Source organism: Myotis davidii, unplaced genomic scaffold (assembly GCF_000327345.1).
Source record: "Myotis davidii unplaced genomic scaffold, ASM32734v1 scaffold370, whole genome shotgun sequence".
Taxonomy (NCBI): domain Eukaryota; kingdom Metazoa; phylum Chordata; class Mammalia; order Chiroptera; family Vespertilionidae; genus Myotis; species Myotis davidii.
The window spans coordinates 4,287,514-4,314,671 of NW_006288615.1; the positions used below are offsets into that span (position 1 = coordinate 4,287,514).

General features: G+C 50.4%; 2 protein-coding genes across 2 annotated transcripts in view; one reads left to right on the forward strand and one right to left on the reverse strand.

The window, feature by feature from the left end:
• MROH2A (maestro heat like repeat family member 2A) overlaps window positions 1-15,460 on the forward strand; it is a 42,690-nt gene extending 27,230 nt beyond the window's left edge. The window contains exons 26-41 of the mRNA XM_006760664.2: window positions 2,422-2,526; window positions 3,288-3,411; window positions 3,956-4,074; window positions 4,899-5,051; window positions 5,454-5,608; window positions 6,352-6,511; window positions 6,592-6,785; window positions 7,126-7,263; window positions 7,660-7,774; window positions 8,974-9,120; window positions 9,213-9,395; window positions 9,892-10,047; window positions 11,635-11,766; window positions 12,750-12,852; window positions 13,087-13,152; window positions 13,588-15,460. Of these exons, the coding sequence (XP_006760727.1) occupies window positions 2,422-2,526; window positions 3,288-3,411; window positions 3,956-4,074; window positions 4,899-5,051; window positions 5,454-5,608; window positions 6,352-6,511; window positions 6,592-6,785; window positions 7,126-7,263; window positions 7,660-7,774; window positions 8,974-9,120; window positions 9,213-9,395; window positions 9,892-10,047; window positions 11,635-11,766; window positions 12,750-12,852; window positions 13,087-13,152; window positions 13,588-13,709 (2,172 nt within the window). The 3' untranslated portion in view covers window positions 13,710-15,460. The remainder of the gene's footprint in view (window positions 1-2,421; window positions 2,527-3,287; window positions 3,412-3,955; window positions 4,075-4,898; window positions 5,052-5,453; window positions 5,609-6,351; window positions 6,512-6,591; window positions 6,786-7,125; window positions 7,264-7,659; window positions 7,775-8,973; window positions 9,121-9,212; window positions 9,396-9,891; window positions 10,048-11,634; window positions 11,767-12,749; window positions 12,853-13,086; window positions 13,153-13,587) is intronic.
• Window positions 15,461-15,547: 87 nt separating this feature from the next.
• Window positions 15,548-27,158, reverse strand: part of HJURP (Holliday junction recognition protein) — an 11,985-nt gene continuing 374 nt past the window's right edge. Inside the window, exons 2-9 of the mRNA XM_006760456.2 lie at window positions 27,019-27,085; window positions 26,169-26,224; window positions 23,842-23,941; window positions 23,123-23,187; window positions 21,747-21,839; window positions 20,584-20,659; window positions 17,980-19,526; window positions 15,548-15,656 (exon numbers count right to left, since the gene is read on the reverse strand). Of these exons, the coding sequence (XP_006760519.1) occupies window positions 15,624-15,656; window positions 17,980-19,526; window positions 20,584-20,659; window positions 21,747-21,839; window positions 23,123-23,187; window positions 23,842-23,941; window positions 26,169-26,224; window positions 27,019-27,085 (2,037 nt within the window). The 3' untranslated portion in view covers window positions 15,548-15,623. The remainder of the gene's footprint in view (window positions 15,657-17,979; window positions 19,527-20,583; window positions 20,660-21,746; window positions 21,840-23,122; window positions 23,188-23,841; window positions 23,942-26,168; window positions 26,225-27,018; window positions 27,086-27,158) is intronic.

The window sequence follows — 27,158 nt, forward strand, 5'->3', positions numbered from 1 at the left end:
GGCCGGGGAGGAATGCAGGAGGTTGGCCAGCTGGGGAGGGACCGCAGGAGGGCTTCAGGGTGTGTCCGGCCTGTCTTGCTCAGTCCTGATCAGCCAGACCACAGCAGCAAGCTAACCTACCAGTCGGAGCGTCTGCCCCCTGGTGGCCAGTGCGAGTCACAGCGAGCGGTTGAGCAGCCTTAGCATATCATTAGCATATTACACTTTGATTGGTTGAATGGCCCACCAGATGACCGAACACTTAGCATATTAGGCTTTTATTATATAGGATAATGATCAAAACCAGAACATTTAGCGTTGATACAATGCTATATTCTAATCTATGGTCTATAGCAGCGGTTCTCAACCTGTGGGTCGCAACCCCTTTGGGGGTTGAACAACCCTTTCACAGGGGTCACCTAAATACATCCTGCATATCAGATATTTACATTATGATTCATAACAGCAAAATTACAGTTATGAAGTAGCAACGAAAATAGTTTTATGGTTGGTGGTCACCACAGCATGAGGAACTATATTTAAGGGTCGCGGCATTAGGAAAGTTGAGAACCACTGGTCTATAGGCAGGCTTTACTAATTGTTCCAGTAATGCTCTTTATAGTGGCTATTTTCTACCAATCCAGGATCCAATCTGGACATGCATTGCATTTAATTGTCACGTCTCTTTAGTCTCCCTCAGTCTGGAAGAATTCCTTAGTCTTTGCCTTTCATAATCTTATCATTTTGGAAGAGTAAAGGTAGCTTTTTAAAAAATTAGGTTGTTTGCTTTCTTGTTATTGAGTTTTCAGTTTTTATGTTTTCTAGATACAAGTCCTTTATTAGCTATGTAATTTGCAAATATTTTCTCTCAGTCTGTTATTTGTCTTTTCATGAATTTCAGTGTCTTTTGAAGAGCAAAAGTTCTAAATTTTGATGAAATCTAATTTATAATTTTTTTCTTTTATGGATCATGGTTTTGGTGTCATATCTAATAATCTTTGCCTAACCCAAGATCACAAAGATTTTCTTCTAATACTGTATAGTTTCAGGTTTTGCAATTAAGTCTATGGTATATTTTGTGTTAACTTTTGTATATGGTGAATATATGGATCAAAGTTTATGTAATTTTTGTATGTTTGCACACAGATAACCAATTGTTCTAGCATTGTTTGTTGAAAACGCTATCTTTTCTCCACTGAATTACCTTTGCACCTTTGTCAAAAATCAATCGACCATGTATGTGTGGCTCTAATTCTGAACACTTATTCTGCTCCAATGATGTATTTGTCTATCTTTACATCAGTGTCATCCTGTCTTGATTACTGTAATGTTATGATAAGTATTAAAATCTGATTGTGTGGGCTCACTGACTCTGTTCTTGGATTCTGCATCCCTCAAACATTGATATGTCATGTTCTAACTTTATTTCAGTTCAATATACATTTTAATTTCTCTTTTCATCTTTTCTTTGACCCATGGGTTATCTAGAAATTTTCAAATATTTGAGAATTATCCAGAGGTCATTCTGTTTTTTTTTTTTTTTTTTTTTATATTTTATTGATTTTTTTACAGAGAGGAAGGGAGAGGGATAGAGAGCCAGAAACATCGATGAGAGAGAAACATCGATCAGCTGCCTTCTGCACACCCCCTACTGGGGATGTGGCCGCAACCGAGGTACATGCCCTTGACCAGAATCGAACCCGGGACCCTTGAGTCCGCAGGCCGACGCTCTATCCACTGAGCCAAACTGGTCAGGGCGGTCATTCTGTTTTTGATTCCTACTTTAACTCCATTGTAGTCTGAGGACACACTTCGTATGATTTGAGTCCTTTTACATTGCCTGGAACTTACTTTGTTGTCCAGGTATGGTCTACCTTCGGCAAATGCCTTGTGTGCACTTGAACACTATCCTGCTGTGTTGGTCAGAGTGTTCCTAAATATGAATTAGGCCAAGTTGGTTGCCAGTGTTGTTGAAGTTTCCTGTATCCTTCCTGATTTTCTGTCTTGTTCTATCAGTTATTGAGAAAGAGGTGCTGAAACCTCTAACACTCTGGCTTATTTATTTCTCCTTTCACTTCTATGCATTTTTGCTTCCGGAGCTATTAAGCTCTCTTAGTAGATGCATGAATGCTTAGGTCCTGGAATGCAGGGTGGGCTGTGCTCCTGGCCCTTGCACTGACGGGCAAACATTTGGAGCAAGACCCAACACACTAATTAGTCGAGCCATCTTGGTGAGGACACTGGGAGGTGTGCTCTCTTCCTACAACCTCATCACCCTAGTAGTGGGGTCTGGGAAGGAAACCAGAAGTGTCTAGAACTATCTAATAGCATTGAAAATTGGATTCTGAGTAGGAGGGATGGGGGGCGGGGGGAATAGTTGGCCAGGAAAGGGCTGGCCCTGGGGTTTTAACGCCCTCTTCTGGTTATGGGCTCCATCTATAGCTCCTGGAAAAGTGGATCTTGTCTGAGAAAGAATGGGAGCGGGAGAAGGCTATGAACCTGCATCTTTGTCTCATGAAGAGCTACATCCAGAGCATTGGCGTCTGCGTGAGTACAGGAGCACCAGCCCCCCGCCTGGTTCTGGCCCCCACCCCCCAAAGAGTCCTGTGGGAAGAGGCCGCCTCACTTGGGAATGGCAATGAGACCCCTGGTGGGGCCAGCCTGGCACTCTGGGTGGGAATGACGGAGGGAATGGGCCGAGGCTTGCAAGTATCTAGGTTTTGTGGGTCCTGAAGCTCATACCATGATGAGAACCCTCTCTGAAAAAAAGGATACACAATTATCAACACCACATTGGTTAGAAAAGTGCATATTTACTTAAAATGAGAAAATAAGTTACTAAACATTACAAATAATACAAAGCTTGACAAGTACCACAAACACCTAAAAAAGAAATGAGGTGTTTTCATTGGTTACCCGTCTGACACAGCTTGAGGAGACCTCTCTTCAGAACCCAGGGGCCTGAGGGTAGGTACCCTGCCCCGTCACATGGCTAGTAAGGGGGGAAGCCCAAAGTTGAACTAAGGGCTCAGTTACAGGAATGAGATAGGTGCCTGGACATAGAGCCTGGGCCTGAGGTCAGCCAGGCTCCTCAGATCCTGGCTGCTTGGCCTCCAGGGGCCCAGCTGTGGGGCTCAGGAGGCAGGAATGTGGGCAGCAGCTGGACAGTGGTATCTTCCCCCTTCCCAGACAGGGGTGGTGTTTTCAGAGCAGGGTTCGCCCTCTCTGGCTGCCCATTACCCTGTCCCTGGGCAGCAGCAGGTGTGTGAGCGGACAGAGTGTGAGCCTTAAGGCCTCCGGCCCCTCAGATCCCCCTGAAGCTGGGGCAGTTTGGCACACTGATTGGACTCATTGCCCCATGCACCTGTGACTCCAACAAAAGAATTCGCCTGGCCTCAGCAGATGTCCTGTACAGCCTGCTGGATCTGCATGGTATGTGGAGGGTGGGACCTCACAACCAGCCTCTCCAGGCTGGGAGGAGGGCTGACACCAGGGCTGTCAGCTGTGGGGCTGTCCTTGGGGAGGGCGGAGACAACCTCTCTGTACAATAAGGTTGACCAGAGAGACAACAGAGGGTGCAGAGCTCATTGAGAAACCACAGAAACTTCTGGAAAGAGAGGCTCATTCGTTCAGCATAACTCACTGCGGGCATGTGTTGGTTACTGAGGGCCCCACTGGCACAAGGCCAGCTCACAGATACCAAGGAGCCAGAAAAACTGGCCAGAGATGAGCTGAGGGGAGAGGTCACCTCTGGTGTGGCGGCTGGGGGGGCATCCATCACAGCAGGGACTGCTTGGGCTTGTACAGAGATGGTGTGGGGAACAATGAGAGTAAAGGCATGTGGGACAGGGTGTCTAGATGCTGTGGTCCAGTCCCTCAGAGCCAAGGTGCCCTGAGAGTCAGGACAGGCAGCCGCTGTGACATAGCCTGTGACTGGGCCTTCTGTGCTGACTGTATCTGAAACTACTCCCAACAGCAAGCCAGACCTGCTCTTCATGGGATGCGTGCAAAGAGTTGGAGCTTGCGAGATGCAAGCAGGACCTCCAGGGCTTGGAGGTGGAGAATATTTTCAGTGCGTCCTCCAGAATTGCCAAGGTGATGATCCAGGAAGCTTGTGTGGGCTGCTGGGCTGCTCTCCCAGTGCCTGGATCACCTCTGGGGGCAGGATCTTGCTCAGCCTGGCCACACAGTTCCTATCCTCTTCTGGGAGTCACAGCTTCTGTGGCCTTTGGTCCACCTCATGCCATCTGTAAATGGCCTACAATATGTGAGGTCCCCATGGGGGTTTCCTGGCTCACAGTGGGTGTTAATAGTCCCTGGCTGTCTTCGCTCCTTCCTTGTGATGTGCTACACTGAGGGCGGAGGGGGGCCCTAGAAAGAACAACATGAGGCTCAGCACACAGGCCTTGGCTCATGGGAAGGCTGATGGCATACCTGTGCCTGAAAGTGCCCAGAGCCACCCAAACTCAGAGAGCAGAGGGGACTTCCTGGAGGAGGGGGCTTGTGTAGTGGCAGGACAGATCGGAGGGCTTCAGGGCTCAGGGCACACTCTGAAAGAAGGCTGCAAAGACAGGTCAGGGAGGGTTTGGGGTGAAGCTTCTTGTGCAGAGTTCAGGCAGGGCTGGCCAGGTGATGGGGAGTGGGAGGTGCATCCTGGAGGCTTTGGAAAGCCCTGTTGAGCCGTAGGAGGCTTGGAATAGAGAGTGACGTCCGGAGCAGGCCCATGATTGGGACAGAGACAGGCTGGGTAAGGAGGTGGGGAGGAGGTCATGGCAATGATGCTGAGAGAGAATGGGGGTCTGGGCTGGGGTGGTAATGTCAAGCAGAAGAGGAGGGTGCATCAGTGGTGACAGGTGGGGCAGGGAACTGGGCCTGGGACTCAGATATCAGACCCCAAGAATGGCCTTCTCTGGTCCTAGGTGATTTGCATGCAGTTTAATTGCGATGAGGTGGTCTCGCTTATCCAGAAGCTCTGTGAGAACATCGGGGCCATGGACCTCCAGCATGACAAGGCCTCCGTCACCTGGATAGACATCTTCCTCCAGATGCGGGTCAAGGAGCTGGAGGATAAGGTAGAACTGTGGCTGGGCCACCTGGGGCTGGGACTGCCCAGTGCTCCCAGGCTGCAGGGACCGACTGGGGCCCAGCTGCACTGGCTGCCAACGCCCACCCCCATAACCCTTGGCTGTAAAGAGGAGCAAATAGAGTTCTAGAATGAGAAAGAAAGGTGTTGAAGGTAGATAGGTCAGTAAGTGGACTGTGGACTAGGGCCCACAACTGTCTCTCTGTCAGAGTGCACTGCCTCCTACACCAAACACTAATAAAATCTGGGAAAAGACCAAAGGATTTATTGGAGGTGTGCTGGAGGTTTAACTTACCCACTGTCCAGTTGGGTGAGAGTCTTAGGAGGAGGGGTGCGAGGGCGAGAGACCCCTGAGGGCCAGGCTGCCTTGGTGATGCCCGGCACCTCCCAGGTGGCTGAGATCCTGGGTGCCATCTTGGTCCATCTGCCCGTGGTGGATCACCAGGAGGTGCGGCGCCACCTCATCGAGGGCATTCTCCTGTTGGCCCACTACCACCAGGAGACGGTCCTCACGTCGCTCCTGAGGCAGCCCCTGCCCATGCAGAGGTAGGTGGTGGGTGCCCTGGGTGGGGGGCCAGGGGCTTCTGCGCAGCCCAGACCGTGCCGTACTTACCAGAGGACTGGGACCTTAAGCGGTGCCTTGTCTGACCCTCTCCCTGTATCTCCCGTAGGAGGTACAGCCTTTGGGGAGCCATGGACACAGCTTTGTGAATTCCAGCAGGCAGTTTTTGCATCTCCTTGTCCAATTTGATCTTGTTGGACTTGTCTCTTTGACCCTTCAGAACCCACTAGGACCTTACCTCCCTGTACCAGTGTAACCAGGTCCTTCAAGCCAGGGGTCCCTTCCCTTCTCAGCAGGGCCACAGGCTTGGACTTGGGATCAGGAAAGCTGCTTCATTGCAGTCTGGACTCACTCCCTCTCCTGTGGAATATGGAGATGAAGCCTCTTCCTCAAAGATGTGCTGGGAGGAGTAGGGGCGATGGACCAGCCTAGGACCAGCCTGACTCAAATCGGGCACTTGGAGGCTATTACTGGATGTCATCCATAGATCAGCAAACAGTAGGCCTGGTGGTCACCTAGCCATGGAGCGTGGCTTCTCAGGGGTACCATGAGCGGGGCACAGAAAGGTGGCTGAGCGTGGAGTCGGGGACCTGGGCTCACGCCAGCTCCCTGAGGTGCAGCCTCAAGTCCATCCACTACTCAGGGGGCTGCTGGGATCCAAAGAGGTTCTTATCTGCCAGGGCACATGGCAGGTAACCCACAGTCCTTGTCCCCTGTCGTTGGCTAGCCACCTGGTGGAGGTGTGGCTGGCTGTGGCGGAGAATGTACCCTTTGCCCGGTTGATGCTCCATGGACTGATGGGCCGGCTGCAGTCCCGGTTCACCCCCAGGGCCAACGCCACCTCCAAGGCCGACATCTGGCGCCTGGCTGCGGTAGACCCTCTGATGGTGAGTCGCAGGGGCAGGCCCCGGGGCTCCTCGGAGGTTCTGAGTCGGAGCCCCGATGCCTCCTGTCCTTCTCTCTGCAGACCCTCTGCACCATCCACCTTCTCATCGAGAAGATGGACAAGGACGACAAACTCCTGGACCTCCTCCCGGACCTCATCTACACCCTCCTGATGCAGCTGGGCAGCAGCCAGGGACCGGAAGCAGTGTCGCCCGCCCTAAAGACATGGCGACTCATCCACACGGGGACCCTGCCCGAGGAGATCAACCTGCAGAGGTGCTCTCGAGGGCAGGCAGCTTGGGGTGCAAGGCAGTGGGCTCGGGTTACACGTGGCCTTGGGCTGCCTCTTAGACGTCACCTCCACCAAGAGGCCCTCAACATCCCCTCCTGCGGGGAGAGGTTTCTGGAACCTGATCTTACTCCCAACACTCCCTCACATGGGTCCAGCACAGTGTGGCTTTCAGAGTCTGCAGACCCAGTCTTAGCCCCTTGAGCTGGGCCCAGCAGGGGTTGGGACCCTGCTTCACAGACCTGGGTGCAGTGCTTGCCCTGCTGAGGTGCTCTGGGCACTCCTGGCGGGGCTGCCACGCCATGACATGGTCCCATCTTCTTCCAGGATCACAATCAAATCCATGCAGCTTTTGTTCAAGAGACTCGACAGTGAGTGGCTGGTCCACATGCTGGAAGAGCAGGGCGTGTGGGCCCTCCTGGAGAGCGGCTCCACTTTCCTGCAAGGAGCAGGCCTGCTGGCCAGGTGGGCACCCTGGCTCCCATGTGGCAGGTGGCAGGACTTGCATTGTGTTGACCTGTGTCCCACACTTTGGGATGCAGGGCAAAGGGAATCTTTCCTTCCAAACCGTCATGCCCCAGGGCAGGAAATGTGAGGTCAGAGATGGGTGGAGCTTGACCAAGGCCACACAGGGCTTCTGAGCAGGTCCAGGATGGTGGAATCCAGGTCCCGATCACTCATGAGCAGCCCTCGTTTGAGTCCTTTTTATAAAAAGGTGATGGAAAGCAAAGTACTTCAGTGGAGAGGAGGGGGAGGCCCAGAGATGTTAGATCTGCCCATGCGTGCCCAGCTCGAGAGCTGCTCTGCACCGGGGGAGCTGAGATGCCCTCCCTGACCGGTGGGCTGTGCTCCCCTCCACAGGCTGTGCATTCAGAATGCGGAGGGCTACAGGCAGAGGCTGTCGGAGCTGGTGCTCAGGGGCATGGCCTCGGAGGTCCTCAGCTGCCGTGTCAGCAGCACAGCGATCTGCGTGGAAGTGAGGCACAGGGGTGGGTGCGGTGGGCTGGGGAGGAGAGGTGGGCAATCCTCAGCTCTCTTAGGGGTCTCATCTCAGGGGCAGGTGCTTAGGCTATGAGGGGCATCTAGTCCAGGGGGCAGGTGAGCACTCACTCATTCATTCCTTCATCACAACAGTAATTCTGGGTGGGCACTGTGGGGAAAGGGGCTGAGACGTGGTCTTTGCCCTGAGTGTGGCAGCCGAGTGATGTGTGCTGTGGTGAGTGTCACAATACACAGGTGGCCGGAGGAGGCCACCTTGGGCTCTTGGGGAGATGGAAGTTCTAGGGAGGGTCTTGCAGGAGGGCTTAGCCAGCCGGGAAGATTGGAGCAAGGGGTTAGGGCCACTGGGGCCCAGCTACCCTCCCATGCGCATGGGGTGCTTCAGGGGTTATCCCTACTGAGAGGCCCTTGTTGTCCCTTCCTGGTGGGGAAGAGAGGTTTCTGGAAATCGATCCAGGGAATTGGCCAGAAAACCTTGAGGAGAGATTCTGTTGGCTGCACGATGCCCCATATACCACAGGAACCAAACATCGGCCTAGTGCGGGGTCCCCAGACTTTTCCTGTAAAGGACCGGGTAGTGAAGTTTCAATTTTAGTGTCACCAATTTGGTGTTTAGTTTTCTTTTGGTTTATTTAAAAAACGTTCATGTGTGCACATGCACACACAGACACACATGCACGTGTGTACACACATGCCACAGGGGTCCCTGCGGGATTGATGTCCTGGCATTTTGAGAACGAGGCTGATGGTGGCGCTGAATCCCAGATGAGGGAAATGCATGCTTCTTGCGTGGTTCTGTTCAGACACAATGGACGCGGCTCCTGCACGGGGTAGCCGCTCCACCACATTCCCTGAAGAAATGAATGACGGAAGCGTGTGTGAATATGGGTAACACTTGCCCAGAGTTTCCCACCTATTTCCTTACTGAATCCTCACGGCCACCTCACAAGGCAGGTGCTGGTCTCACCATCTTTTTACAGATGAGGAAGCAGCGTGGCCTGCCAGGGCCCCACAGGGGCAGGCGGAGGAGCCAGGGGCGGGCTCCAGGGGTTCAGGCCCTGACTCTCCTCCGATTCACAGGGAGACCATTCTCTGCGCTGCATATAGTCACACGCCCCGTCTCATGACAGAAACGGGCCTGTGTCGGGGATAACTGCAAAAAGTTTTCCTTTCTAGTTCATGAGCGACCCAATTCTGTACCAGAAGAGGCTGCTGAAGCCAGCCATGTGGCTGCTAGAGAAGGGCGTGGACCAGAGGGAGGAGGTCCTGCAGGTGCTGTCGCTGCGTGCCCTCGGCAACATGGCCTTGGGCGCTCCTAAGAAGGTGCTGCATCTGACCTTGACCCGGGGGCCCAGGGTGCAGGACCCAGTGGGCTGAGGGTTAGAGCTGAAGGCTGCCTGCCCCCCATCCCCCAGGTGAGGCAGTACCGCAAACTGCTCCTGGAGAAGTGCTTATACGCCCTGAGGGATACCTGCAGCACCAGCGTGCCCTCTGAGGGCATGGAGGCCCTGACCAAGATCCTGGCCGAGCTCCGGGAAGGGGATATAGGGTCCTTCTTCAATGCCATCTCTGAACAGTGCAGGTCCTTCTTTGACAACGTGAGTCCAGACGAGAGCCTCGCTGGGCCCAGGCCCTGGGTGGGGGCTGTGCAGGTGCTCAACCAGGTGAGCAGAAAGGACAGCAGGTCTCACTTGGCGCTAATGGATCAATTGGCTGAGCATGGATCTTGTAAAAAATAATCTTGTTCTGGGGCCCAGGGGACCCTTCTCCCTGCTATTAAGGAATGAGCTTTCCCTTCCAATTCCTGGCTGCCCACAAATGTTCTTTGGCCACCTGTGACATGCCGGATGGGGCCTCCGCTAGGCAGTGTGTGCCTGCAGATTCAACATAGCCCTCCTCTAGGAAGCAAAGGTCACAAACACCTGAGTTATGCCCAGTCACGGAGCCCTGGAGGAGAGACTCCGTTCTGATGGAATGATCCAGAAGGCTTCACAGGGGTCAAGACATCCAAAACGGTCCGTGGAGAATGGCTGCAGTTTTGTTGGGTTTCTAGTTCCCCGAGTCTCAGAACTGCTTTGTCTGTCTTGGCCACAGGAGAGCGAGCTGCTGCGCCTGAAAGCCTTCCTCCTGTTCAGCAAGCTGGCCAAGGTGGTCAGGGTTTCCAAGAAGCACTTCTTCAAGGGGGAGGTAAAGAGAGCCTGGGTCCCGCTCATGCTGCACTGCCAGGACCCCTGCCCCGACGCAGCCCAGGTAAGGCACCCTTGGCTCTGCGTTCCAAAGTCTGGGGCCCCCTGTCCCTGAGAGGAAAGTGTTTTCCAAAGTCTGGGGCCCGCTGTCCCTGAGAGGAAAGTGTTTTCTGGGCCCGCTGGCTGAGCTGCCTGCAGGCTCCCCCCTCCAGACTCCCGGAGAGCCCAGAAACCACATTCAAGACGCCCCACAAACCGGCTTTCTGCGGGGGCTGAGTTTCCTTCTCCCCCTGTCATTTCCACCTATTGCCCTTTCTTCTACCAGGTTCACTTTGGGGTGTTATGGTTCAGGCATGTTTAAAACTCACCTTAAACCTCACCTGCTCCCTGCAGGGCAGGCTTGTGGGGTGAGGGTGAGGGGCTCTCTCTGGCTCTGTGACCCTGTTTCTCCTCCCTCTCCAAGTCCCAGCTCCTGTAATGCTTTGAGTGGGTGGAGGGAAGGGGAGAGACCCCGCCTCCTACTCTAACTGCTGCCTCGCAGGCAACACTGGCTGGCTGGGGACACACAGGTAGGGAACCTCTCATTGCACACACGGACCATGACCCTGTCCTCTGTCTTCCTATAGAAGGGGAGGTGGTGGAGAGGTGGCTGAGATCAGGGGCCGTTCTGCGAAAAACAAGTGACAAAGACACAGTTGTGGGGGTATAGCTGGCTGCAAACAAGGGGTCCTCAATAGCTCAATTTTTAACTAGCACCTTAGCTCCCAGTTCTGGGGTCACAAGGTAAGTCCCCTCAATACTGCTGCTTCGAGGTCTGCCAATTTGCACGTGGGTTGGAGGTGGTCCGGGTGGCATCCACAGGGATATGAGGGGAGGCCTGCCGTGCCCCCCTGACTCCAGACTTTGCCCTCATCCTGCCTCCCTGCCTGGGCTCTGCCTTGGGCACCCTGGTGACCCAGGGCACAGAGCATCACCTCTTGGAGACTCCTTTCTTCACTAATCCTCACCTCCATCAAGGGCTCCCACTGTTATTCCACGTCTTCTCAGCAACTGTCCTGTGGCCGGTGCTTCAGGGAAGGCACAGCAGATAAGTGACCGAGGGGCTTTAATGAAGGAGCCTCAAAGAGGACAGGCCAGGGGACCAGCATGGATGGGAAGTGCTATCCCTGGGCAATAGATGCTGGTCTCTCTCCTCCTGCCCTCTGTCTCCCGTCAGCATCCTCCTATGACCTAACCCACCAGAGGCCAGAGCCTGCGGGCCTGGCTGGTGCAGTCCTCAGAAGCAGGAAGAGCTGGTGCAGGGCATCTGGGGGAATGAGAAGGCTTGCCCCCGTCCTGCCAACCCCAGCCAGGCCCCCAACCCAATCTCCTAAAAGGGCAGGTCCCAGGCAGGGCTGCCAAGGGCAGCTGGGCTGCCTTGGCCCCCAGGGGGCTTTTTATAAACGTGCACACACCCATTACCCAGGCTGGCGGGGCTCTGGTCCCAGGTGCCCTCCCAGGGCCCAGCAGCCCACCCTTCAGCTTCCTGAAGCTTTTCCAGGGATACCCTCTGGCTTTATTGATGGAACACAGCCCGACCAGCCCCACCGCTCCTGTGAAGCCCTCGGTCTGCCTGACGCGCCTCCTGCCACCCTGCTCTGTGTCCCTCCAGGCCTGTGTGGAGACCATGTATCAGTGTGTGCACTTCTGGGGCTGCAAGGGCCTGGTGGACTCCTCGGGGCAAAGAGACACCAGGGGGGCTGATGAGATGGCCACTTTCCAGACGACCCTGTGCTCCGTCCTGGTGAGGAGGCTGAGGGGGGGCTCACCTGTTGGCAGTGGCTGCTCAGTGGCTTAGGGCTTAGGGTCTCAACTGCCAGAGTCGACCTCGTGACCCTGTGTTCACCTCCTAGAGGTGAAGTGTCGAGACCAGCACTGTCCTGCAGAAATGAATGCAAGCCACATGCCCATTTTTAAGTTTCCCAATAGCCATGTTAAGAAAAGGGAAAAGACAATAGGGTGGTGAAGGCGTAGGGTGGGGGGCAGGGCAGGGGCAGGCTGGAGGGGGTCAATGGGGGAAAAAAGAAAACATATGTAATACTTTCAATAATAACGATTTAAAAAAAGGGAGGGAAGAGATGAAACCAAATTTAATCATAGATTTTATTTAACCCAATAGCTCCAAGTCTTTATTGTTTCAACATGTAATCAATGTAAAAATTATTAATTCAGGCTAGCCATCTTTCACGCGCTTAAGGGCCACACATGGCCATTGGCAACTGTATTGGACAGCATGGGTTTTGGACGAATATAATCTCTTCCCTGGGCCAGACAGGCCAAAGCCAATCCGACACGCTTCACCCTCCAGGAGTTTTCTGCAGAATGGATAATGGAACACATTGCTGTTAACTCAGAGCAGGTTGATAACTTGGATTGATAACCTTCCTGGTTTCCTCTGAAGGTCTATAGTGTCCAATGATGGGGACTTTGGCAGAGGAAGGGATATGAGTAATGGGCACTTTGAGAATGGAGGAAGTCAGTAAATCATCCCAGGAGTCCACACCCCAATGGCACTGTTTAATGCAGCAGAGGCTGCAACTTACGAGATAAAACACCTTCTTTTCCTTGAAAAATTACCCTTAAGAGAGAGTGACAATTTGCTGTGTGACCTTGGAGTCACTCGCCCTCTTGGCAGACCCTCCTGCATCAGACAGATGGCAATACACTTTGTATTCCCATCCGGGACCGCAACCGTCCCAGCTCTGTGTATCACTTGTTTTTTTGCAGACTCAGAAAAAGCCTGCTGTTCTCTACAGTTTCTTGCTAGAAACAATGCCCTACATTAAAAGTAACTTGTCAAGGATCAGAATCGCTTCCTGCAACTTGGCAGGTGAGCGGGCAGATGTCTCCTGATGCAGGAGGGACCTTGAAGGCCATGGGGTCAGTCCTGGGTCTGGAGGGGATGGGGACAGGTGTCAGGTCCACAGCTCCTGTCCCACCTTGCTGCCTACATGCCTGATTCTCAGGTGTCCTCAACAAACTCCTCAGACACCTGGTAAGGTAAAACCAGGTCTCTCACTCACCTAATACCTGTGTGATGACCATTTCTCTGGCTATCACTTAGGGGTTATCATGAAGCAGATGTCTGAACATTATCTGAAAAAGCTGGACTTTGTGGCATTACGGAATTGTAAGTCATGGAGACTCAACTGTAGGTGGGGAGCTTAGTGAAGTGCCCAGGGAGCAGCTTGCTGACCCTTGGTTGTGGGCTTTGTGGGGGTTGGGGGTTGTAACCAGGCACAAAGAGATGGATGGCCCTATGGAAGGCTTTCCAAGGAAGACAACTCTTTGTGGGGTGGTATTGGGAGGAGGGGGGCATGCAATTGTTCTGGGCTTCTGCCCCCTCCCCCTTCACAAACATTAGTAAAATGCTTCCGCCCTGATTCTGTGAGCGGATCCAGGCGGCAATTGGGGTTCTGGGGATCCCACTGTCCCTTAGAGAAGGGAAGCCCTGAGAGATGGCAGATGTGTGTGAAGACACAGCTCCACCTGCCTGTGGGCAAGAGCAGAGGGCAGGGGGCGCAGCCCAACTGCCAGGTCCTGACCCTCCCATTTGTGCTCTCAGCCCTCCAGGAGCTACAGTTGGACACAGATCCTGGGGTGCAGAGGGCAGCCCTGGAGACTCTCAAAATCTTGGATACCTGCAGTCAGCACCAGCTTTTGGCTTCCCCCAAAGGAATCTCCTAAGTGGCCCGGATGTGAAATGCAAACTGCCACCCTGCCCATAGCAATGCAGACCGCTTTGAATTTAGTTTGTAAGGAAAGCATTGTTCTGAGATAATCAGTGTCCCCTCCTTTCCACTGAAATAAACCTCCATTGCCACATGGATGCAGACTCTTGGCTGTAAGGTGATGATATCCCAGAGTCAGGACAGCGGGGCAAAGGGAAAGGTCATTGTTTCTAGCAAGAAACTGTAGAGAACAGCAGCCCCAAGCATCAGAATCCACCTTTGTCTTCACTGGCATTTAGGTCCCATCCATGCTGATGGTGTTCACTGCCATGGCTGTGCCAGGCAGAGAGCCGGGTAACTGTGCAGGCCCTGCCCCAGGGCCCCTACTCTTATAGGGAAAGGAAGCATCTACCAGCCAAATGTGACACACATTAGAGCAGCGGTCACCAACCTTTCGGACCTCACGAACCACAGGTTGGCGACTGCTGCATTAGAGGGCACCTTTCTGTACAGTTCATGGGTCTGTTATTGGCAGAGCTGTAAATTGGCTGAGATGCAAGCCCAGTCCCTTTTGCCTTACCTTCCTCTGCTAGATAATAGGACATCAAACCCTGAATTTCTAGGCTCTCTGGCAGCAAGGCCTGGCCAGAGACCTCAGCACAGGCCCACTGGTTGGGGTAAGCCAAGGCATGAGCAGATTGGGGCAAGAATGATAGTTTTCCTGGTAAGGAAGAAAGGTCTAGAACTGCAGGGGCCACTCCAGCCTTGTCTGAGCCAGTCAGCACCCCCTGCTAGTCCTCCTTACTGAATCACAGGGCTCTGGACTGAACATGTCTCCCCAAGTTCACACATGGAAACCCTAATCTCAGTGCGAATGCCCAAGATGGGGCCTTGATGATGGGATTAGTGCCTTTATGACAGCGCCCGCTCTGTCTGCCATGTGAGGACACGGTAAGGAGGCGCCGCCTGCAAATCCAGGAAGGGTCCTCATTGGAGCCCATGCTGGCACCTGGACCTCTGACGTCCAGCCTGAGAACCAGGAAATAAATTTCTGTTGTTTAAACCACCCAGCTGTAGTACTTTGTGATGCGGCCTGAGCTAATACACATAGGTCATGAGGTTCCAGGGCACAGATGTGGGGGGAAAAGGGTACACATTATTATGAGGACAGTGACAGCCTAGGGAAGACATCTAATCTTATCTCTAATATTTTATTTAAAAGAAGAAATCCATAGCACATGGCAGCATAACAATTACTCAACCTGGGTTTGGTCACTGTGTTCTGAATATTTGAAGTATTTTATTAATGAAGACATTCTGTTATCAACCGCTCCGATAAGAGTCAGATGTCATAGCTACCATGTGGCTATAGGAGTACTGGGGGAACATCACAAGAATGCTTCAATACGGCATGCTTTCCTCTAAGAACATAGGAAATGACTCTGTGTGGGTGAATTGTGCTTCAATGTGCTACTTCCTCATGTGGAAGGTGCCGAGTCTCATGGGTCCGAATTTAAAAAACTAAGCAGCTAAATTTTTCCTTCAGAGATCATAGTACCAAGAGCTTAAATTTATATTTCAAAGCAAACAATTTCTCCCAGGAAATGAGAAGTATAAGAGAGAATTCGGTTAGCACATCCAAATTTAGCAAAGAAAACATGAGCAAAATAGCCCCAAAAGGAGACCATTAATACTTTTCATTGAGCAACCTTATTCCAATAATTTCTATACCAAGAACCTGTCAGTCATGTCAATGAAACCAATTTCATTGAAATCTGCTTTGAAGGGGAAATAACTGAAGCAATTTCTAAGTCTTGAGAATTAAAAAAACTACGCACAAACATACAAACAGAATAAAGGGGCAGTGGGACAATGCCCTAAAAAACTTGATTGTAGATTTTTAGCTTCGAGTTTTCTAACACAAAATCACTTATCTTCCATCCTGAAAGATGTGCTCTTTCCTCTAGAAAATAAAAAAGACAAAATGATCTCAGTAAAATTCCACTAGCATTCTCAAAGCCAGTCACTAAAAGCTTAACTGTTATTTATTTCAACGTCTATATTTATAAATATTAGTGTGTCCAATACAGAAAATGCCACCATGCTCAATAAATACCCTAAGGCAGCGGTCGCCAACCAGTGGTTCGAGGAGCACTGGTGGTCCATGAGGTCCGAAAGGTTGGCGTTCGCTGCCCTAAGGAATGTAAAGAAAAACAAACAAACCTCCCAAAACAACAACAAAAACTAACATTAAGCCCTGAGGCAGAATGCAAACAGGTGGTTAAGTTGACAGGCTTGTTTTCAAATGCTGGTCCAGCAGTTATAAGACTGAAGCTGAATCCCCTATTTACTAAAAGAAAAGACAGACCTATCTAATCGAAAGGTTCGTGGGGACTGAGGACGGTATGAAAAGGTTCACCGCGGCCTGGCGAACAGAAAGCATTCAGGCGTCAGCCATTACAATTCCTTCTGTAGCCTCAGCTCACGGAGATTGGTCCTTTTCCTCAAGAAATTTGTAATTTAGGGGAAGAAGGAAAAGAAGGAAAATTATTAAATATGTTTATATTGTGGTTTAAGATGAAACTGCAAAGGCCTCCACCTCCACCTGCAGTGGAGCTTATCAAATTCCAAGGGAGCCAGGAGTGTCCCCCGGGACCACCAAGGCCGAGTTCTCCTCTTGGTCCTCTATGTCCAGGCACACATGGTCACCAGGCTGAGCTGGTGACAAGTGAGGGGACACTGCCCTGAGCACCCAGAGGGTAGAGTAGGGGCAGCAGTGACCTGCCGCACTCCCGGAGCCAGTTAGTAAGTAGGCGGCTTAAGAGGTGAGGCGCAAGCAAACCAGGGAACATGGTGGGAAAGGCACAAAAAAGGGAAAAGACAAGGAGGGAAGCTGTGTGAGGAAAAGGTTTAGGTTCAAACAAGTGGGGACAGGGATTAGGGGGATGTGACGTGTCAGGGGCTAGGAGAAACCTCAGAGACAGCCCCGGGGCTGAGGAGTCATCTTTGGTGAAATGTACCCTTTTAACCGAGAAACAAGGTGATGGTGATAAGCGGTGATCTGTGAGAGCAAACGGAATGTGCGAGCTTCCTGCTCCCGAAGTGTCTGCCAGGAGCACATGGCTGGACACCGAAAGCCTCAGCCTCAGAGGACTCAGTCACCCTGCCGGTGGCCTGATCCGAAAAAGTCAAGTGGGCCTGGCAAGTCCGAGCTTAAGGCCTCTGGGGCTCATTCAGGGAGGGGCGGTCATTTCTACATCCACAGCGTCGTCCCACAGGTAGTCAAAGCACTGTAGGGTTTTGAAATATTTTTCGAGAAGGGGAGCCACAGGGGTCTGAACACTGAGAAGCACTAATGGGCAAAGGTAGGGACAGGCCTGAGGGGTGGGGGGCGGTCTGAGAGGTGGTAGACGGTGACAACTCAGGTGGAGGGGCTCATCCCCGAAAGGAAACACGCTCTCCTCTGAAAAGAGGTCACAGGGCAAACAGGCAGAGATGGGAAAACAGAAAACAGCATATTTAGGGCAGAGAGGGTCCATCTGAATGACCGCTGATAGGCCCTCTATGGGGCTGGGGTAGGAAGGGAAGAGGAAGCCTTTATATACGCCTGACCTGCCCGCACCACTAACACACAAAATCCCAAACCGCCAAGCCAAGAGTCAAGTCCCATCAGCTGGCAGCAGTGACTGGCAGGGCCAGTAACATGGTCCAAATCCCGGCACACTGCGGCACGCTGGAAAACCCGGCCCTCCTGTGGTAACACTCAACGACACAGTGACTTGTCCCACCTCCTCATCTTGTCTCTACAGAAAATAAAATGGTGCAGCACATTAAACTTTAGCTAAGTGGTCTGCACAAACGACACTGCCGGAGGCGGGAGGGCGCTGAGGTTACTGGCTGCCCTCTCGCAGCCCAGCACGTGTGAGATTCTGCACTGGTGGCTCTCAAGGGCCTGCTCCTCCTCCGTCCCTACTAGGAAATCCAGAAGCAAAACAACGCCATGGTTTCCAGACCAATTTCTCCTTACAACAGCTCTTCTCTGAGTGTAAGACGGAGAGTGTAATGACACAGCAGTTGGACAAGGACGGACAGAGCATGCAAAGTGGTGCATTCTGCTGGGAATCGTGTAGAACTTTCTCGGTAAGAATGCTTTTCAGTTCTACCTTGGCACATCTTACCATGAACATGTGCTTGATGTGAAGAAACAGAATTTGGGAAAAAGTTTAGAAAATGAACATGCACAGAAGACTACTGTTATCAAGCAGCCACATTTGACAAAAACTCACCTTCCCTTTCCAGTCGGGGGAAGAGCAGACCTCTTCCCCTGGCCTCGGGATGGCCGGGCCCACCATGCGAGAGGGATCCTGGGACTCTGCCCACCTTCCACACACCTGAGGGTCTGATAACCGGCGTCTTTTCGCGTGGGGCTGAGGCCCGCAGCTGGCGGCCAGCTCGAACCACGGAGATGGATGGAGCTCAACTGTGGTCGAGTCCCGTGAACTTCTGATGCTCCGCTGCAGTGATGGTGACAACTTTCGGGGTCCCAGTAATCTAATTTTTTGAAGGTCTAATTTTTTGAAGAAGGCTTCTGTCTGATTCTGAACTTTCACACTTGCTTCGTCTGGAGATGCTTCAGCACAAGAAGACACCTTCGCCCGCTGAGGTGATTTTTGGCAATACTGCTGATGCAGCTGGTCAAATTTCTCCTTGATTCCATCGTAACGATCTCTTGCCGAGCCTAGAGGACGTACCCCGGGTACTGAAATAGCTTTGCCGAGTGCCACTGACTTCCTAAGTATTCCAAGAGGATTTTCTCGGAAAAGATCAGCTGTGGGGTCAGAGCAGCCTGGGCTCCATGTGGGGTCGGTCTTCGAAAACGATGCAGATGAATCACTTTGGGGCAGGCATCTTCCTGTGTCAACAGCCTGTTTGCCCAGGTTTTTAAAAGCCTCATTTAGACTCTTCACTTTTGCTTTGCTGAGAGGTCTACTTGGCCGGTGGGTTTCTAAGCCCTGGGGGCTCCTGGGGCTTGCTAGACCACTTCTGAGCACATCGACCCCAAAGGAGGAGGAGCTGGGGAGGTAGGTCAGGCCTAGCTGCTTCCTGGGGCTTTGGCAATATTCCTGGTGAAGTTTCTTAAATTTGCGATCGAACGCCCTGTAATGATTCCCTCCCTCGCCCTGCAGCATTCTTGATCTGGAAACTACTTTTACAGGAGATATTAACCACTTTAATGTCATTAATCTATTTTCCCGATCAAGACGATGTGTTACACTGGAGTCCACATAAGTTAATGAAGACAACTTCCGGGGTGTTCCCTTAAGCTCCTTTGAGATTTGGAGTTTGTTTACTTCAGGAAAAGCTTTTTCCAATTTTAATCCTGCCTTCTGGCCAGAAAGATCTCGGAAGTTCTGGCTCTCTCTTAAAATCCCCACCTCTTTCACAGGCTCAGAGCAGGGCACGAGTGTCTCCTGGGAGTCCCTCCGTGCGTGCCTGCCGCCTCTGCAATATGTTCTATTCATTCTGCTCTTGCACCCGTGTCTCCTCCGAGAGCTCCAGTTTCGAACAATGAACGTTTTGGTGGAGATGACGCATGAGGGCTTTGAGCTGAGCAGCCGGCTCATCGAGTGCAGCATGCCCGCATACAGGTCGCTGATGGTCACGTTGCAAATGTCACCAGCCACAAAGGACTGGCTGCTCAAGAAGCTGTGACCACTGGTCTCTTGCAATGAGACACTGTCATTTCTGGGCACTATGACTGTGTCTGGGGAGCAAAGGTGTGAAGATGCAGCTGGCTCAAAAGGACTGTCTTCAGAGCCATGGCCACAGTATCCTGGAGAAAAGCACACAGGTAAATGTGTGTACGTTACCACTTCAAACTATCTGTATGCAGAGATCATGGAACGGAAGGCTGGATCATGACCATATGGTTTTTTTATAAAGCAATACAAAAACAAAAGAAATATTACACATATTTGGGAATAGACTCTTCTTTCTACCTATGAAAATTAAATTTCTACATTCCACCAACCTTCCCCAAAAGAGTCTCCCTTCCCCAGGGGACAGTTTTAGGAATGTGGTTGCTTTTTCAAAGACTAACTGGGAACCAAAAAATAGTGACAGTTTGCCTACAGGAAGGGCAGAAGAAATGAGAGTCCTGAATACAGCTGTTCAGACAGTTTTGACTTTTGCACAATGTTACATGTTTTATACATTAAACAAATAAATTTAAACCAACAAAGATGGGGATCACTCTGAATTAAATACAGACAGAAAAATGACCATAACTATCAAACTGATATCAAACTGATAACGAAAGAGAAAACAGAATTCAAATAACTTTGCACACAGTGTCCTTTGTGCTCCCTCAGCCGGACACCACAGCCACAATGGGTGAAACTGCACTGTGTCACTGTTCCATTGCTGGCTTGTGCCCAGTTTACTGCTTTATGTAGAATTACCTGCTTTTAGGAGGCACTTGTGAAGCATTCAGAGATGATATATATGGATGCAAATGAACATATACCCTGTGTGTGTGTGTGTGTGTGTGTGAGACTAGACAAATGTGACCCCAAAAAACTGACATGTGACCAAAAGTTGATTGCTAAATACAGGAGAAGGATGTTTACGAATGAGTCCTACTTTTCTGGAGATTCAGAAAATTTCAAAATAGTAAGTTGAGATAAAGAGCTAATTAGCAATCAGCATGACAGAGTCGCAGAGGGAAAAAGCAGTTCATTTTAAACTCTTAATCTCCCTATGAAGTGCAGGTGTCTCTAACAGTTTTTGTTGATGAACCCCGCACAGTGGACAGGGATATGCCCAGCGTAAGGGGCTGTGTGGCTCTACCAACAGTGCCCGGGACACGGTTCATGCAGTTTGTCACTCACCATGGGCAGGCCTGGGAGGTGAGTCCAGTGAAGGGACCAGGGTCACACATGTGTCGTTTCCGTCTCCATGATTATACTGAAATCAAAGCATGATTTTTAACAAACGAGTTGTCAGATGTCGGCTCTGGGCCCACTAAGATGGCTCCCCCCAACACCAGGACCACTGGATGTGAGGAGACTGTACCCCTGAGCCTGGCAGCAGCAGAGACAGGTGTGTACCAGGTGTCAGTAGCCACTTGGGCTTACAGCAGTGGTGGGAAGAAGTGTCTTAGGAAAACCAGGGGCTTTGTCCGGGTGGCCTCCAGGGTACCCTGGAGAGGCCACCACCTGCCAGGACCCCACCTGCTGCCACTTTAGGAAAAAGTCAATAACATTTCCGGTGCACCCTCTAATTCAGTGCCCTCAGACCCAGGTTATCTCTGGTCAGCAAGCACATGAAGAAAATATACATGTTCCTGCTAAGTTTGCTGCCTTTGAGATGAAGAATTTACTCTACACATGTACGTAATATTGGTATTAAAATGTCCTTTTTTTGCCCTGGCCGGTGGCTCAGTTGGTTGGAGCGTTATCCTATACATCAAAAGGCCATGGGTTCGATTCCTGCTCGGGGCTCAGATGGGAGGCAACCGATCAATGTTTCACTCTCTCTCTCTCTCTCTAAAAGTCAATAAACATATCTTCAGGTGTGGATTAAAACAAAAGTCCTTTATTTTATGAAAAGATATTGACAGGGCTCGGGAAACTACAGAGCTGGCATCCTTACATGGACCTGTACCTTCAGCATTTTTGCTCTTCCCAGGCAAAGCTCAGGAAATGGGCTACAATAGAACTCAGGGGCACCAGCGCTGGGAGGGGGGCCACCTCTCACAGGGCTTAGCACCTGTTCACTCAAGGATAGGGCCCTACTGGATTTCTGAGCCACCCCAGGACACAGTGGGGCAACAAAGGGCACACCTGCAAGCTTCCCTGACCACATGCCCTAGAGGACCCCAAGCGTTTACTCAAGAGGAGAAGTCTGCAAGCTTGTGAACGGAAGGACTTGGAAACAATCGTTCAAAATGCTCTTTACAGGCTCCATAGAGAGAACACAAGCCTACACTGTCCCTCAACAGGTCTCTAGTCTGTGATCAATTACAGAGATACATACTGGGGAATGCATTTACCTCTGTACATCCTTTATCTTGTAGCAGTATGTCCACTTGGGTCAAATATTTCCTTCTTAACTCATCTTTCAAAGGGCTCCAAGGCACTGCAGGCTAGTAAAAAAGAGAAGTCAGCATTCTTAAGAGACTTTGGGGATGGATGAGCTCTTGGGCTCTGAAACAAACTGGCAAACTCATTAATGTGCAAATCTTTAAATGAAGTTCCTCAAAGTCATCTTTCTACTTCCTGCTGGTATTAGGACAAAGGGGTCCAGCCCCTCTGGAAATCCACCAGACCAGGAATCTGACCTTAGGGAATTTACCAGTGGAACAACCCGAAAGTTAGAAGATAAAACATGCAGGGGTTTATGACAGCATTACTAGAGCAGAAGAAAAGTAAGTAAAACAATCTGAATATTCTTAGATGAGTTCAGGATTCAGCTACTGAAACCGATCCCAATCTGTAAGAAAAGAAGTTCAGTGTTCCAGCCCGGGAGGCAGGAATGGTAGCCTCTCACCTGCCTCACACTGAAGACAGTGGGTCTCAATCTCCTCCCTCTGTGGCTGAGTGGGGTGAGGACTGGACTGGGGATGCAGATGTGGGTAACACAGACACGCATTACTCAGTGTGTCCCTACTGTGGGGCTGCCTACTTCCCGTGACTGCCGCCACCCCTCCACTATATTCACTAAGCACCGCTTCCCTCCTCGGGGTCATCACCTTATTCTAATTAGACGCTCAAAGCCACACATGGGTGTATGAGCAAACCTATGCACAAAAAGAGCAATTTCAGAGGAAAACCACGTGCCTGCAACATTAGCATCTGACCCGGGCCAGGGAAGATGCTCCATATTCTGTGTGTATTCTCGTCTATCCCAACTAAGTGGGAAGGTGAGAAGCAGACTCTATAAGGAGACGGTGGCTTCCAGGACCACTGGGGCATGCTGGGAGACAGACACAAAACAAGGGCCTGCCAGAGTATGTGACCTCATGACTCAATGGGCTTTAAGGGCTCACCTAGAAATATTCCCTAGAACACCATCCTATGACATTGCCTCTATGGAGGTAGACCTACTTAGGACCCAACTTTCAGTACTTCATGTTCAATCAAGGCAAATGACATAGTGTGAACCACAGCTGTGATTTTTCTGTGTGCAGAGGGAACAGCACCCAACATCTATGTACATTCAGTAAATCAGACTTGAACTTGAACTTGGTTTAGTGATGGCTGTCAAGTGATAGATTTACTGCCTAGGGGAACTGAAAGAGGGACGAAAGACATAAAGGGTGAGATTAGTAAAGAGCAAGCCTCAGAAGAGGAAAGTACAGGTAAGAGGGTGTTGCACCTGCACCCCAAACCCTGACTCTGTCTCTTCATTACAAAAGGCGGATCTTACCATTAAGGCCCCAGCAGCCAGATCTTCCTGGTATAAAGTTGTATCAACATCACTGCTTTTTGAATCTAAAAGCAAAAAAAAAAAAAAAGGAAATTTCAACCAGAATTTTTAAGAAAGCTTGTATTTTTCTTTCAAGGATGGTTTTTGTATCACTTGAATGTGTTCTACGGTAAAAATTCCATTAGCTTCAAGCGTGCTCCCTCTAGTTGGGATGTAGCCGTCTGCCACGGTTCCTGAAAATTTAGTAATGCAGAGACCCCACCAGAACAGGAGCTGCCTAGAGCGGTGGAGACAGGGAAAAGCAGCTTTTATAGCATTTCTAGCTCTCTCAATGCCTGCTGATCCTAGAAGCCGAGTCCCTCTAGCCAGTGGAAAGTTTGTGGAAGTTAGCAGTTATACCACTTAAGGGCAGACCTTAGGTCTTATTAAATTCTTGACATTAATTTTTTTGTAAAAAGTTAAAAAAATGAGGTGGGGATGAGGGGCATGTATTCATTATTTTAGAATATTTGAGTACTATTTATGTGTCAAGTAGCACAGTGCAAGGCAGCTCCTATGGGGAGTTAGGGAGGAAATAACAGGACACTTCAAGATGTTCTACCTTTTAAAATAGACCTTAGAAAAAGCCACAGTGAGGAATCTAGAGTTTAAATGCTGTAACAGGGACATGTCAAGCCCAGCCCCTCGAGACCTCAGGTTCTAGCCCAGGGCACACTCACCCTCTCCCAGGTCCTGTGTGTAGGGCACCGGCAGCTCGTCACCTCCAGCTGTGGCTTGCACGGTGCCATCTTTCCTGCCGACTATGTGCTCTGGGGAGCCCTCAAAGTTCAGAAAGTTAAAGGCATGTTCGTTTCAGTCATAAGACATTTCAAAGCCACTGTAAAGTAACAAGCCTCCAGCCCTTCCATTCACATATGGGAGAACAGGGGGTTTCACAAAGTTTCTCTTCCAGCACATTCTGGGATCAAAGGCCACAACACTTCTAGTAGGTGGTCAAGGTTCCCCTTAGAAAGGAAACAAGCTTTCTTTCTCTAGCTGTGCCCATGGCAGCTACTTCAAAAGCCACTTGGATGGTGAGGGACGGAGCAGGCAAAGCGAGAAGCCAAGGCCCAAGCGAAAGGGCCTGACCTGGCCCTCGTATGGCAGCAAATGAAAAAACAACACGAAACAGGACAACGCTGTCACTAGGTCGTCAGGAAGAACCCAGAAGTACAAGAGGCCCCTGGGGGACTTCGTGGGACCTCGATGCTGTGAGATCTACAACTCCTTTACAAGCTTCAGCCGGTGGAGTGGCCCTGCGAGCAGAACCAGGTGAAGACTTGCAAGATCAGGAGTGAGGATGTGGGGAGGCCCAGCCCTGTAGGGACAGCCCCGAGGCATCGTTGCTAAGGGCCGGGGTAACAGAATCCTGCCTGGTGGACTTGACAGAGTTATTTGTGGCTGCTCTGTCTGGAGGTATGGCAGAACTTGGTTTGAGAATTATGGGGAAGTAGCCAATTCTCACCAAATCCTATCTACTGGCAGCTCTGGGGTCTATAAAGAGAACCCAAACCTTGTGGTAGGACCCAACTGGCCTAAGTAAACAAGCCCACATCCCCCAAGCAGCAATCTCAGGGAGGGCATGTGGGCAGGGGTTGAGTATTTGGGTGTCTTCGAAAGGAGAAGGTAGATTTGGGCACAATCGCCCATGGCAATTCTAGGTTGTAGACATCTGAATTGTCATCACTGACTACGCCCAGCTGTCTAATTCCAGGAAGGGTTTAAAATTCTGTATACCCCAGATAGGTGTGTGTGGGGGGGTATGTCTACACTTTAAGCAAAACCCTTAAATATCCAGATGAGAACATTTTTCCAACAGGACCACCAACCACTGGTCTGATTGGTAGGCATCATTATTATGTATAATTAAAAAGCACATATCTGTCGACCTCCATGGCGGCCTGCCCCTTACAACACAGAACTGAGAAGCTGTGACACAGACCGCGTGTCTAGCAAAGCCTAAACTATCTACCATCTGGGCCTTTACAGCATAAGTGTGCCGATCCTGATTTGCAATAAAGGAAAGTGTGAACAGCTAAAATACCTATCGACAAGAGAGCAGTTTTAATGGAACAGAAGTGTTCACAATATATATTAAGTGGGGAAAAAAAGGGTAGAAATATGTATACTTAAAAACATGTGTATTATAAAGAGGAACCATGTTATACTTAAGTATTATCTAGAGAAATCAGGTCAATTTTAAGTACACAGTTATATGTATTTCTAACAGTTCTACGATTAAATGTATTATGAGTGTCATTAAAGTAATTAATCAGGGAGAAATCTGACTTCTGAATTGCTGTTAATGGCTTTGGAAACCTAACCCTGAGGTTTTCATTCTGAGCACAGGATCCTCAGCCGAGAAGCGGTGATTAAGAAACATCAGACATCTTTGCAAATGTTACTATCGTGGAAGACTGAGTAGCAGGAAGGCAGCTGAACTGGCGCTTTCCATGGACGTAACGTGGGCAGAGCTGCAGTGTCCACGGATGAACTCGGGGAAGACAAACCAACCACAGCTGGACTTTGAAAGGTGGCACAACGTGGGAGGAAAGAATCGTGACGCTGCCCACGGCATCCTCTCCCTACTCTCTCTCCGCCCCTTTCAGAAGAAGCAAGGAAGCATTTTTCTTTCCTAGAAGGACCTGGACTTGGTCTTTTCTGTAAGAACCCAACTAGCAAGCTCACAACTGTGGCTGACGTGTGGGGCTGGGAGAGGTCTGTCTGGCTGGCCCAGCTGTGCATGTGGAGGTCCAGTTGTCAGCCTATGGTAGAGGAGACACCAGGGGACAGAAGGGCTTAAGCACCACACAGCTCCTCCTTGAACTTGACAAGCAACAGAAGAAATGCTTCTCAGTAAGTCCTTAAAAACAGGAAAATAGGGTTTCTATCTTCCATGGAAGGGCCCTGCGGTGGCTGCTGGTACTGTTACAGCTCACCCATCCTTTATTCGCATCAATACTCCTCCACGGCAGGGGCGGTGGCAATAACACGCGACATTAAATACCTGGATTTGTCCTTTGCTTTTCTCCTTTTCTAGTCTTCCACCCCAAATTCTCAATCCTCGAGAAAAGAAATGAAATAAAATTACCACTTAAGTAATTCTGAACATGGGGTTTCTGTTTAATCTCCACTCAAAGAAAACCAAATGACAGGCTAAAGAAAAGCATAATGTTAAAACCAAGCCATATTTCCGATCCCCTGTTGCTCTTCATCTTTGTGAAGTTGAAGGTTTTCTTTTTTTTAAACCAAGATTAGACAAATATTTGTCGTTAATGCAAATCTCTACCTAGTTTCAGGAATCCCAGGAATCCGAGTTTTAACAAGCTCTCCAGATGGTCTTCTGCATGCTAACGTGTGACAGCTATCAAGGTATTTAGGTGCTTCAACTGCTGTTCTCATCAAAATGGGAATCGGAAATGAGTTTTCGCTGGTGAAATCAGTGGTATTGGAGATACATGAACTGGCAAAATATTCCAGGCACGGCCCATTCTTACTGAAGCCTGTAGGAATGATTCCTACAGAGCCCTGTGTCCTGTCCAGGATACCTAACCTTCTGCTTGTGCCAACTTTCATCCAAGGTGTGGCTGGGAAGGTAAAGAGATGGGACTTCCTTTAAGAGCAGGTCTTGTGAACCTTTTTGCGCCTGTCTTACCCAACACATGGCAGAACTGGATCTGAGGTTGGCTTTCATTAGTAAGAATGAGTCGGTAAGGCTGAATGGGAGGAACTGACATCACCCAGTGCAAATTTTCTCAGCTATTTACCAAAGAGAACCCATGAAAAGTAAGTTTGCAACACCAACTATTAAACAGCTAACCGTAAATATTGAGAAGGGGGAGTCGGGGATTCCGTACCCTGGGGCGTCTCGTAGGTCAGCGTGGACATGTGCACCACCGGGGCATCCTCGAAGGGTTGGTTGTACTGCAAGAGAGCAAGGGGCATCACGTCGGGTCCGAGGGAGCAAGGAGTCCCTGACCTGGGTGGAGGAGAGCCC